At 45.6% G+C, this 13,653-nt stretch overlaps 1 protein-coding gene across 1 annotated transcript in view; it reads right to left on the reverse strand.

The window, feature by feature from the left end:
- The window catches only part of CABP7 (calcium binding protein 7), a 117,473-nt gene that overhangs the window by 34,622 nt on the left and 69,198 nt on the right, over positions 1-13,653 (reverse strand). Inside the window, exon 3 of the mRNA XM_083145334.1 lies at positions 1,590-1,702. Within this exon, the coding sequence (XP_083001460.1) occupies positions 1,590-1,702 (113 nt within the window). The remainder of the gene's footprint in view (positions 1-1,589; positions 1,703-13,653) is intronic.

Raw genomic sequence — 13,653 nt, forward strand, 5'->3', positions numbered from 1 at the left:
TATCCAATATGGATAGTGAGCTCCCGGCGGAGGTCTTTGCTGGTGCTTTTGATGGTAAGTCACAGTAATGCATTGTTTGTGGTAAGAGAGATTGTTTGTGTATGTGATGGTGACATTGGTTTCAATTTTGATCCTAGAAGAAGCAGAAGCACCTGATGAACCGGCAGCATCTTCCTCTTCAGAGCCACAAGTGGAGCAAGTGGTCCAGCCTCCACCAATACGCCACACCCATCCACTGGCCTCATATGATGGCAGGTTGTTGGAGATGCTGGACAGGATCGAGCAGCATGGGGTGCAGGCTGCAGACCGTCAGCAGCAGTTTGTGGAGTTCATGGGGATTTGGAAGGAGACCAATATGCAGCAGTTTGAGGCCTTCCAACGCCAGAATGACATTGCAGGTAATCGCAGGACTGTAATAATTTCACAAGGCATGATTTTACTCTTTGTGGCGCTTACCTGGTCACAGGGCTCTGCAAATGTGCAGATCAGGTCTGAATAAACCCCTTAATTTCTCTTTAAAACATCAGCTATGGTTTTTTAGTTTGTGTTGTTACTCCTTTAGGCGAAGCTTCCAGGTAAGAAGGCGGATGTAAGCACCTTTAAGAGGCATTTTATACCCCATTCCTACTGCTAGGCAAATTCCTGGGTAATTTGCCTTTTAACACAGGTTTTTTATTTTATAAAAGCCGGGTAGTTCACACTAGCAGTGTGAACATAGTGTTACAGTACATGTTTGGCCCTTCTACTCCCTGTTCTGTCTGATTCAAGTTATGCTGTAAGAAAGAATGCTTCCTGCGCCAGTTCACTGATAGAAAATAGAAACTCCTTAGGGTCATAGGTGTGCGCACATTGAGTGTTAGGGGTGCACAGGCACCCCCTAATGCAGTGCCCAACCTTATAAACACCTCTGCTGCTAGCAATACCAGCAAAATACTTTTGCTTTTTAGAACTGTATTCCATTAAAAGGAGCACCTATCAATCAATAAAGTGTGTTTTGCATTATTAATTGTCCTAGACCATTTTCATATTACTACATACCTGCGTAATCCATATATGTTTATGACTTTATTTGCATGTACTGTCACACAGAGTAATTAGAAGATTAAAACTGAACTAATGTAGGCAGAAGATTATGGTGTGGCTGAGATATATATTGTAGCCAGTGCCAATCGATGATGGTAGACATGCCTAATTGGCGGTGTTAGACACGCCCAATTGATGGAGCGATGCACACCCCTTTGACGGTGCACCCCCTATTAAAATGTGCTGCACACGCCTATGCTTAGGGTGGTACCACACAGGTACATTACATCAGTTCTTTTTTGCCAAACAGCATCTTTAGAGCTCAGTATTTGTTGTTTATCAGGGGAGTAGAATTCAGTCTTCACCTCGTCCTGTACTGACAAGAATAACACTAGTGTTCAAAGCATCTGACACTGCTCCAAGAAATAATGTAACACTTCATCTACATTTTATTATAATGACAAGATTGTTTACACTCAAGTTGGCTATGTGTCAGCACTCAAGTCGTGTGCTGTTATGAATGTAGACATTTCTAGTGTACAGATTTGAAAAACCATTCACAATACCTTCCAAAACACAGTGTCAAAGTCAGCTCCACGAAACTTATCGGGGATCCCAGAAGTTGTGATCTTTGGTCCCAATAATGTCACAAACTCCTCAAAGTCCACCTGACCATCCCCTGGAGGACAAAAAATAAAAATCACACAGAGACAATAATGGGTGTATTCCATACATTCAAAGTTCAAGAGAATCAGCAAGAATTTGTCACATCGTTGATTCAGAAGTCTCACAGGGAAAATTACTGTATTGACTGACATAGAAATGTTATTTCCTGAACTATGACCTTGGGGCAAACCATATCATGTTCATCCTCCATTGTGTATGGATGCATCCCTGTGTGTCTCTCCTGTGAGATGGTGAGCAATGCAAAAGACTCTACAAATGCCTCTGTGTCACCATGGCTAGTTGTATGGCATACTCCACTGCCACCACTGTGAACATATATGTAACCAGCGCAATCGGTTTCTTTTTTTTTATGCCTAAACACCAGATTGTTTTAGCCTGTGCTATTCTGTCTATGTTACTGTTACTGACCTAGCTTGTTCTAGACTCTGCCTGTATGCTGGTGCCCCTGACTTCCGCCTGTTATACAGATCCCTGACTCTGCCTGTATGCTGGTGCCCCTGACTTCCGCCTGCTATACAGATTCCTAACAATTTGTGCCTTCCCTGACCCTGGTTTGTTAATTCACGTTGATTTATGTCTAGGTCTTGTCCTTCTGCATAATCAGCTTCCTTGGCGCAATATCCATGATGAAAAAACTTGGATTCCTATTATTTATTTATTTAGTTTCTTATATAGCGCAGCATATTCTGTTGCTATCAGACTCTTGTCTTGTCCTGACCCAGCTTTTAGCTGAGCGACATGCTTTCGATAGCGAAGCGCGGGACCGCACACTGGCATCACTCTGGTGCATACACGGAGCGTTCCGTGCTCCTTTTCTAAGTGATCTAATCAGATCGCTTAGAAAAAGGGCTGAAATGGCCCGTGTGTATGCCCCTTTAGATTTAACCAACACCAATTACTAATAGTAGTGTGATTTCACATTATTACACATAGCTGGGTACACACTGGGCGATCCCCGGCAACATTGATATTGTTAACTATATCGATGGTGCCACGGGAGCAGGGATGTTTCTAGAGGCGGACAAGCCGTGCAGCCGCCTGGGGCGTGGGACGTGTCTGCATGGCTTGTCCGCCTCTGTTATATCTGACCGGGCGCCAGCTCCCTCCACTGCCGCTTCCCTTCAGAAGGAAAAGAGCACATTGCGAGTCTCTCATAGTCCTTCCCCTCACTCTGTTCCTGTGACTGGGCCGTTAGCCAACCAGAACTTGTGGGCCAGCTCCTGATTGGCTGCTGGCCCGCAAGCCAACCAGAGCTCGTGGCCCTGCAGCTAATCAGGAGTTAGCCCGCAAGGTATGACTGGCTGATGGCAAAGGGACAGTGGACACAGTGTAGGGAAGGAGATACGTGCGATGCGCTGAAGCAGCTGAGCGCTCACCTCACCTCCTCTCCCCTTTTGAACTTGAAGCGGGGGGGGACACTGGATGGGGGTGATGGCATGGGAGGTGCATACCACCCCCCCCCCCCCAACAACATCAGATGGTGCTAGCAGCAGCAACAATTGTGAGTTGCTGGTGGGAAATTCTGGCACTGTGGGGGCATATGTGTTTCATGCACTGTAGGGGCATACCTGCCACTGTGGGGGGCATATGTGTATCTGGCACTAGGGGGCATATGTAGCACTGGGGCATATGTGGCACTGTGGGGGCATATGTGTATCTGGCACTGTGGGGGCATATGTGTATCTGGAACTGCACTACTGGGGGCATATGTGTATCATGCCCCCATTTTCATTGGCCACATCCAATTAGTGGCATGTGGCTGCGGCACTGTGTAATGGGCATTAACATGTGTGGAGTATTGTGTAATTGCCATCACAGTGTGGGGTTGTGTGTGGCGTAATGGGCATCATGGTGTGCGGCATAATGTGTAATGGGCATCATGAGGTGGGGCGTAATGTGTAATTGGCATCACGGTGTGGAGCGTAATGTGCAATTGGCATCAAGGTGTGCAGCATAATGTGTAATTGGCATCACGGTGTGCAGCATAATGTGTAATTGGCATTACAGATAAACAGTATATAATGATTTAAGTAGCCTGTCATTGTATGGGCTTCATTTGTGAGGCATACTAGGTCACTGTGTGGCCGTCAGCCTGCCAACTTAGGAGGCTATTCCTGCAGTAACCAATGTTTGGTCATGCAGGTTGCAAAAGTGAGGTGTAAGGTAACTGTTTTCTTGCTAGACCATGCCCTTATACTAAGCCACACACCCTTTTTATTAAGCCACACAGTTTTTGGCGAGCGCGCCTTCGACACGCAGAATTTATTCACTAGCGCATTATGTATGGGAAGGGGGCGCGTTTTTGTTTTTTCGCACTGGGATTTAGAACTAAATTAAATTAAAGTACAGTAATCGCATAAAAATTCTTACACCCAAGGGCTGTATCAGGCCCTCCTGCGCTGCTCTGTGACCCCTGGTGCAGTAAAGTGATGCTGTGAAGCAACAACACAGGGTCTTATCACAGTCAGCACATTCTGCAGCAGGGATCATTGGTCCCTGTATGTAGGTGAGTATGGGAGAGGGCACTGGTGGCATGCACAGTACAAATTTCGATTATTTTTCATGAAATTGACTGTAATAATGAAAGCTCTCGTGAGCAGGGCTAGACTCCATGCTCCTTTTAATAGTACCTAACATTAGGTATTTGTTACCCTGTTACTTTAGTGTTCTGTCCGTGATTGCATTCTTTATTTACCATGTACTTGGCCTAAATTGCCTTGGACTGTAATATAGGGTACACACTGGGCTATATATCATTAACGATATGGACGATATCATAGTAACATAGTAATAAGGTTGAAAAAAGATGTTAGTTTATCGAGTTCAACCTATTATCGTTAATGATCCATAGTGCAAATTGTCCAGTGTGTACACTCAATGTCGTTAACGATGCGCAATCCTATCATCTGTACATACAGCTCAATCTTGACAGTCAATGACTGCGTGTACTGAACCGGGGGGGGGGGGGGCATTTCATGTCAATAACTGATACCATTACCGATATCAGTCAATGGGCGGTATTCAATTGTCTGACAGCGAACTATGACAGTGAGCAGTGCCGATAGCTCGCCGTCAGAGTATTCAACCCCCTCCCTGTGTCCACAACACTGGTTCCTTTGGCGAGGTGGAAACAGCGAGTGTGGCCATTAAAACGGCGGGAATCGCCACAAAATGCAATGGACTCGCTGCATTTGCGGAAAACCTCACCATTTAAGGAGGCCCTCACCATCCTCTGATGGCGAGGATTTCTCCCTAACATTGAATACGGCAAGGGGGTTTGACGGCGAGTTTAGCATTTCCTTGACAAAAATAAGCCATCCACACCATAGAAAAACCCCTCGCCGTGGCATTGAATGCCGCCCATAGTGTATGCACTATATCGTGATTCCATTGCACAGCCGATATAATGAACAATATCGGCCATGCTGGGAATCGCCCATTGTGTACACAGCTTAAGTCATTGTTTTCTTGTTTTTGCTCTATTATGTTTTCTGTTATGTGCTGAGGAACCCTTGTGACCCCATATAACTAAACAATAATAATAAAATAATACCCAGATAATGCTGCGGAGGGCATTTGCAGGGACTGAGCTTTGTCACAAGCTCTGTCCCTGCATGTGATAATTGATACACCAATGAGATGTAATCAATTATCAACTTTATCACATCATATCTGCATCCTCATATGCCGATGGTGATAATTCTGCTCCTATATCATGCATACGATTAAAACTGGGATTTAACCAACACCAACTAACGTTTGTGTGATTTCACATGTAACACAATGTATCAGAGCTTAGTGGCCCATTTAGCATGACATATTTGCAACTATTTCTCTGATCACAATTTTCAGGGATTAGCCACAAATACGAAGTATCCCCATATGTATGAAGGAGGGACCGCAGCAGGTATCTAGGATGCCTACTACAATCCCTCCATTCCAAAAGCAGCTGCATCCTATATAGAACCGTTGCTGACCAATTTACCAATATCCAGAATGCACAGCATTTTGGATTTTAGTACCCGCACAACTATCATCTGAATATGGCGGTAGCGCATTGCAGCCTATGGTCTACAGATTCATTTTTTATTTACATTTTGTTGTGTTCCCGCTAGGCTGTTTTAGCGGGGCGCTGCGCCCTGCCCGTTTTTTAAAGGGCAAAATGCACCCTGCCCCTCTAGCAGCGCCCCACTAAAACAGCCTGGTGCCTGCCCGACTCCTTGCACGGGGAAGTCCAGCGCCACCTTAGGCGGCGATGCCCGGCGCTTCCCCGGCATCAAGGCACCTTCCCCCTGTGGTGACAGCATCTTCGGCGCGGCCGGGCCTGCCCCCTTTAGTGACGCCGGCGGCCAGGCCCGCCCACTTTAGTGACGTAGGCGGCCCGGTCCGCCCACTTTAGTGACGTCGGCGGTCCGGCCCGCCCACTTTAGTGACGTCGGCGGTCCGGGACCACCCACAAGTGTGCCGTCGGCGGCCCCGGACCGCCCCCCCCCCCGGCGCCCTGCCCGGCACAATTTCTAGAGTTAACACTATTTTGTAATATAGTGCAGCACATTCCACTGGGTAATCACAGACAGAGATAGAGGTTGGAAGGCTCTGCTCGCAAGCTTACAATCTATAGGGAAAAAGGAAGGATACATAAGGATAGGTACTATCTAGACCAGGCATTCCCAACCACGGTCCTCAAGGCACACCAACAGTGCAGGTTTTAGTGATATCCAGGCTTGAGCACAGATGACTTAATTAGTACCTGAGTGATTCTGATTAAACCATCTGTGCTGAAGCCTGGATATAACTAAAACCTGCACTGTTGGTGTGCCTTGAGGACCGTGGTTGGGAATGCCTGATCTAGACTATAGCACAGGTTCTCAAAATCGGTGCCCAGGACCCACACAGTGCAGTTTTGCAGGTTTCCTCACAGATCTTTTAAAATGTGTCAGTCAGTAATGAGCGCACCTTTTTGGGTGACCTGGAAAACGTGAACTAAGTCTGAGAACCACTCATCTATAGCATAGAGGTCCCACCAGATTACAAAGAACAGTCCTGGTGGGATGTACTTAGAATGAAAGCTTTTGAAGTCTATGTGGGTGGTTCAGGAATTTCATAGGCTTGCCTGAAGAGGTGAGTTTTCAGGGAATGCTTAAAAGTTTGGAGGCTGGAGAAGCGTCTTATTGTGCATGGGAGGGCATTACATAGTGTGGGTGCTGCCCGATGAAAGTCCTGCAATTGTGAATTAAATCTAGTAATGACTGTGGATGAGGGACGCAGATCTTGTGAAGAGTGAAGAGTGGAGAGGTCGAGTTGGGAGGGGGTCAGTCTTTTGATCGCCAGATTCCCCAGCACCGGGGTAGCAGGCCGGGTGCCAGACGGGGTCCCGACAGTGGCCCTTATTCTGGTTGGTGCGGTCAGAGCCGCACACGGGGCTCCGACCGCACAAACCAAGGGCCGCCCACCAGACGGATCGCCACGGCCGTCCGTACACGGACGGCTGGCGATCCGCATTAAAATGGTGGAGGCTACGCCTCCACCATGGTGGGAGCTGCCCCCTGCATTCGATGGTCGTCGACCATCGAAGGCAGGCCCGCACGCCGCGGCAGCTCCCGCAAGCTAAGACCACACGGACAATCGTCCGTGTGGTAGCTTGTATGGGGGCTGAAAGCTGACATCCGGCGACGTCAGCTTTCCGCCCCCATGTCATGGTAATGAGGGCGTCATGCCCTCATTACCATGCATACGCCCCGCGTTTGCATGGGAACGCCCATGAAACGCGGGGCGTACACATAGGGAAATGAGGGCATGATGCCTCTCACGCCCCTATCCGCCCCCTTTGCGGCGGACGAAATCCGTCTGCGGCGAAGGGGGCTGCACATGCGCAGATTCACCTCTGCGCATGTGCAGTGTTAAAACATCGGCGGTACGGCCGCACGCGGGCCGTACCGTTCCGATTAGAATAAGGGCCAGTGTGCTGAGCGATTTTGCTGAGCGTTCTGAGCAATCTAGCATTGGTCAGAAAGTCTCTAGGTGTGTAGGCCTTTTAAAGTAGTGGTGGGCAAATATTTTAGCTTGGGGGCCTCTTTAGTAAAGTGCAGAAGGTTGTGCAAAAAAACAGGGGAGTGGGGGGGAGGGGGGGTTTGAAGACCTACAAAACACACTTTTAATGTTACTACATTCTCTGAACTTTTGTTTGACAATGCAGAGAAATTTAGATATCTTAAATGTGTATTACAAAGAATAACAACACAAGTTGAGCAGATATGACATTCACAAATAAGGTTTACAGATTACAAAACAATGCAGATAAATTTTAAATATGGCAGGCTGATTAATAATACAATTGATAAATAGGCTGCAGCAAATATTCCCTGCTGGATCTCATAAAGAGGTTCTCTTGAAGCCTGTGTGATTTACAGCTTGGGATAAAATGGGACATAAAAAAAAGAATGTGCCAGTCTTCTCTGCAACTCACAGAGGTTCTCTTTTTTTTTATTAAATAAACCATATATAGAAATAACTGTCCTATGACATATACCTGTACTAGAAACACCTGTGTTGTGACCTATACCTGTATTAGAAATACCTGTGCTGTGATGTATACCTGTACTAGAAATACCAGAGCTGTGACATACACCTGTACTAAAAATAGCTGTGCTATGACATATACCTGTACTAAAAATACCTGTGCTGTGACATATACCTGTAAAGTACCTGTGCTGTGATATATACCTGTACTAGAAATACCTGTACTGTGACATATACCTGTACTAGAAATATCTGTGCTGTGACATATACCTGTACTAGAAATTCGGTACTTCTTTACTTTCACGGCGCCACTAGATAGGATATCGCGGTCATCGCGGGCATTGAATGCACTAAAAAATCGGGTGCGACGCGATCGACGCGATGCCCGCGATTTCCCATAGGGACCAATGTTAAATTTCTCAATTGACCCGATTTTTCTGTTCAATGCCTCAATTGACACGATTTTTCCATAGGAATCAATGTTAAATGGCCCACAGAGGCCAAATAGCCACCCTGAAGTGTGAAATGGCCCCCACAATTGTTAACGCCACCCCACGATCAACGTGAACCCGAAGCGTGGCGAGCGCCAGCGGTACGCGTCCTACGACCTTTTCATACCCCCACTATCCACGTCGGCGTGGAGTTGAGAATAGAATAGTGTGGCGAGCGCAGCGAGCCACCGAGCCTGAAGCGTGGATGAAGGTATCGGATGAAGGACGCGGATGGGGACGCGAATGAAGGTATCCGCGTGAAGGTATCCTTTGAAGGTATCCGCGTCCCCTCGCGGGGCTCGCTGCGCTCGCCACGCGAGCAGATTCCCCAGACAGATTCCCCAGCACCGGGGTAGCAGGCCGGGTCCCCACACAGATTCCCCAGCACTACTTTAAAAGGCCTACACACCTAGAGACTTTCTGACCAATGCTAGATTGCTCAGAACGCTCAGCAAAATCGCTCAGCACACTGTCGGGACCCCGTCTGGCACCCGGCCTGCTACCCCGGTGCTGGGGAATCTGTGTGGGGAATCTGCCGGGTGGCAGACCCTGTGAAGGTATCCGCGTCCCCTCGCCACGCTTCGGGCTCGGTGGCTCGCTGCGCTCGCCACACTATTCTATTCTCAACTCCACGCCGACGTGGATAGTGGGGGTATGAAAAGGTCGTAGGACGCGTACCGCCGCCGTTCACGTTGATCGTGGGGTGGCGTTAACAATTGTGGGGGCCATTTCACACTTGAGGGTGCCTATTTGGCCTCTGTGGGCCATTTAACATTGTTTCCTATGGAAAAATCGTGTCAATTGAGGCATTGAACAGTAAAATCGGGTCACTTGAGAAATTTAACATTGTTCCCTATGGGAAATTGCGGGCATCGCGTCGGTCGCGTCGCACCCGATTTTTAGTGCATTCAATGGCCGCGATGCCCGCGATTTCTAGTGGCGCCGTGAAAGTAAAGAAAACCAGAAATTCCTGTGCTGTGACATATACCTGTACTAGAAATAACTGGTCTGTGACATATACCTGTGCTGTGATGTATACCTGTACTAGAAATAACTGTGCTGTTACATATACCTATACTAGAAATACCTGTGCTGTGACATATACCTGTACTAGAAATACCTGGGCTGTTAAAATTATTTATTTATTGTTACTTATATAGTGCAGCAGATTCCGTTGCGCTTTACAATTGTAGACAGTGATAGAACAAACTGGGTAACAACAAACAGACTTGGAGGTAAGAGGGCCCTGCTGCAAGCTTACAATCTATAGGACATATACCTATACTAGAAATACCTGTGCTATAACATATACCTATACTAGAAATACCTGTGCTATGACATATACCTGTGCTAGAAATAACTGTGCTGTGACATATATCTATACTAGAAATACATGTGCTGTGACATATACCTATGAAATACCTGTGCTGTGGCATATACCTGTGAAATACCTGTTCTGTGACATATACCTGTACTAAAAATACCTGTGCTGTGACATATACCTGTAAAGTACCTGTGCTGTGATATATACCTGTACTAGAAATATCTGCGCTTTGACATATACCTGTACTAGAAATACCTGTGCTGTGACATATATATGTGAAATACCTGTGTTGTGACATATACCTGTACTAGAAATACCTGTGCTGTGACATATACCTGTGAAATAACTGTGCTGTGACATATACCTCTACTAGAAATACCTGTGCTGTGACATATACCTGTACTAGAAATTCCTGTGCTGTTACATTTATTTACAGTTTCTTATATAGCGCAGCAGATTCCATTATGCTTTACAATAGTAGACAGTGATAGAACAAACTGGGTAACAACAAACAGACTTGGAGGTAAGAGGGCCCTGCTGCAAGCTTACAATCTATAGGACATATAACTATACTAGAAATACCTGTGCTATGACATACACCTGTGCTAAAAATACCTGTGCTGTGATATATATCTATACTAGAAATACCTGTGCTATGACATATACCTGTACTAGAAATACCTGTGCTGTGACATATACCTGTACTAGAAATACCTGTGCTGTGACATATACCTGTGTGTGCTATGACATACACCTGTGCTAGAAATACCTGTGCTGTGACATATACCTGTACTAGAAATACCTGTGCTATGACATACACCTGTGCTAGAAATACCTGTGTTTATTTATTTACAGTTTCTTATATAGTCAATAATAGAGGCTCTTGGTATATTAATTGGCCAAGAAATAGTCTTGGGGATGGATTTGGGGTGCGGCTCCCCTTGGGTTGGTGTGGCTGAGTTGCTTTCGGGGTGGCACACCCTAACATTTATTTTGCACTATTTATTTTACACTAATATATTATACTTTCTAGCACTTCACTTTTTAACCTCTAGCTTCTGCTACTTACTTATTAACACACCTTTAGCTTAGTGTTTCACTTGTGTGCTGCTTTGGGGTGACTGGCCTATGCCAACCTTTTCGGGGTTCCGCGCCCCAGATTCAAACTTAGGGGGGTATTCAATCTTCAGGTCACGGCAGGCAAGCTTGCTCGCCCGCCGTGACCCGGTCCCGTTCTCGGTCAGCTCGACCTACGGGAGATGCTCGACGGCGATTGCATACCCCCCTTAGTATTAGGGACCCACCAGAAATGAGGCCACCGTGAAGCTGGTTGGTGGGCAAATATTTCTTGGCCAATTAATATACCAAGAGCCTCTATTATTGATTAATAATATGGAGTGTGCATCTGCACCATGTATTTTTCTTTGCAGAACTACAAGTCCCAGCATGATAGCACCTCATGTATCTTGGGTGTGCATTCTAAGATCCCCCCTCCCATAAGTTTCTTGTATAGCGCAGCAGATTCCATTATGCTTTACAATAGTAGACAGTGATAGAACAAACTGGGTAACAACAAACAGACTTGGAGGTAAGAGGGCCCTGCTGCAAGCTTACAATCTATAGGACATATACCTATACTAGAAATACCTGTGCTATGACATACACCTGTGCTAAAAATAACTGTGCTGTGATATATATCTATACTAGAAATACCTGTGCTATGACATATACCTGTACTAGAAATACCTGTGCTGTGACATATATCTATACTAGAAATACCTGTGCTATGACATATACCTGTACTAGAAATACCTGTGCTGTGACATATACCTGTGTGTGCTATGACATACACCTGTGCTAGAAATACCTGTGCTGTGACATATACCTGTACTAGAAATACCTGTGCTGTGACATATACCTGTGCTAGAAATAACTGTGCTGTGATATATATCTATACTAGAAACACCTGTGCTGTGACATATACCTGTACTAGAAATAACTGTGCTGTGACATATACCTGTACTAGAAATACCTGTGCTATGACATATACCTGTACTAGAAATACCTGTGCTATGACATATACCTGTACTAGAAATACCTGTGCTATGACATATACCTGTACTAGAAATACCTGTGCTATGACATATACCTGTACTAGAAATAACTGCTATGACATATACCTGTACTAGAAATACCTGTGCTATGACATATACCTGTGCTATGACATATACCTGTACTAGAAATACCTGTGCTATGACATATACCTGTACTAGAAATATATATTTTCACCCCCCTCCACAAAGACTATAAGTCAATCAGAATCAAGCCGTGTGCCTCCATTTAGTATTAAAAGTAATGAGCATCCCCCTTCCTATAGCATAGAATGTGTTTTTCCCTTCCTCATAGTTTGAAATATGTATTTATTTAGCTTCTTATATAGTGCAGCACATTCCTTTGCGCTTTACAAATGAGTTCCTCTTTCCCATCAAAGCAGCTGCTGATCCTGGCATTCACCATTGCTGGGCAGCCAACTTCGCTGCTGGAGTTGCTATTATTAAAAGAAGAATCACACAATCAGCAGCTGCTCTGACCATCTTGACCACTGGTGGCAAACCATCAATGGTCATTAATGTTATTTCTGAATGGTAGAAAAAAATGGGCCAAGCTCTGTTTTACCGTATTGTTTGATATTTTCAAGAGGCGCTTCTTAGACTAAACAGGATAAGATTTTTAAACTAATACATACTAACTTAAGTGAGAATACCGCCTGGTATATGCAGAATAAGACACAATGGGATAAATTTACTAAGATGTTTATTCTACTTCACATGTGATGTTGCTATGGGCAACCAATCAGATCTGATCTACTATCTTCTAGTGGGTGCTAAATAAATAAGAAGTAGATTCTGATTGGTTGCCCATAGCAACATCACATTTGAAGTAGAATACACATCTTAGTAAATTTCTGCCAATGTAGATTCAACTGCCATATAATAACACTGGACACAGCTATAGTGACATAAAAGTCTCCAGCAGCACATGCAGCAGTTTGAGTGTGGATCGTATTGTCAACCCGACTTAGGTCGACAGTCATTAGGTGGACACCGTTGAGTCGACAGGCAGCAAGGTCGATAGGGTTCTAAGTCGACATGGGTGAAAGTCGACAGGTGTCTAGGTCGACATGGGTTTAGGTTGACAAATGCGTTAGGTCAATATGGGTTAGGTCGACATGAGTTTTTTTTCACAGTTTTTTTACCCGAATGTCAACACAGTCGACATGGACACAGTTGGAACTCAACCGCAGCCCCTCACATCGCTCGCTTCAGGCACGGTGCCTCGCTGCACTCGGCACACTATTTTATTCTCCCACCACACCCTAGTGTATGGTAGGGCATGAAATACCTCCTGTCGGCACATGTCGGATCAAAAAACAGTGAAAAATCACATGTCGACCTAACGCATTTGTCGACCTAAAACCATGTCGACCTTGACACCTGTCGGCCTTCATCCATGTTGACCAGCAATTTACGGCCAGAGTTCACCCTGCAGCTCTGACTTTCCCTCCCCACTCTGTACCATGCCTCTCAACTGCCCCGATTTTTGCATAAC

The sequence above is a fragment of the Crinia signifera genome, chromosome 1 (assembly GCF_055691185.1).
Source record: "Crinia signifera chromosome 1, ASM5569118v1, whole genome shotgun sequence".
Lineage (NCBI taxonomy): Eukaryota > Metazoa > Chordata > Amphibia > Anura > Myobatrachidae > Crinia > Crinia signifera.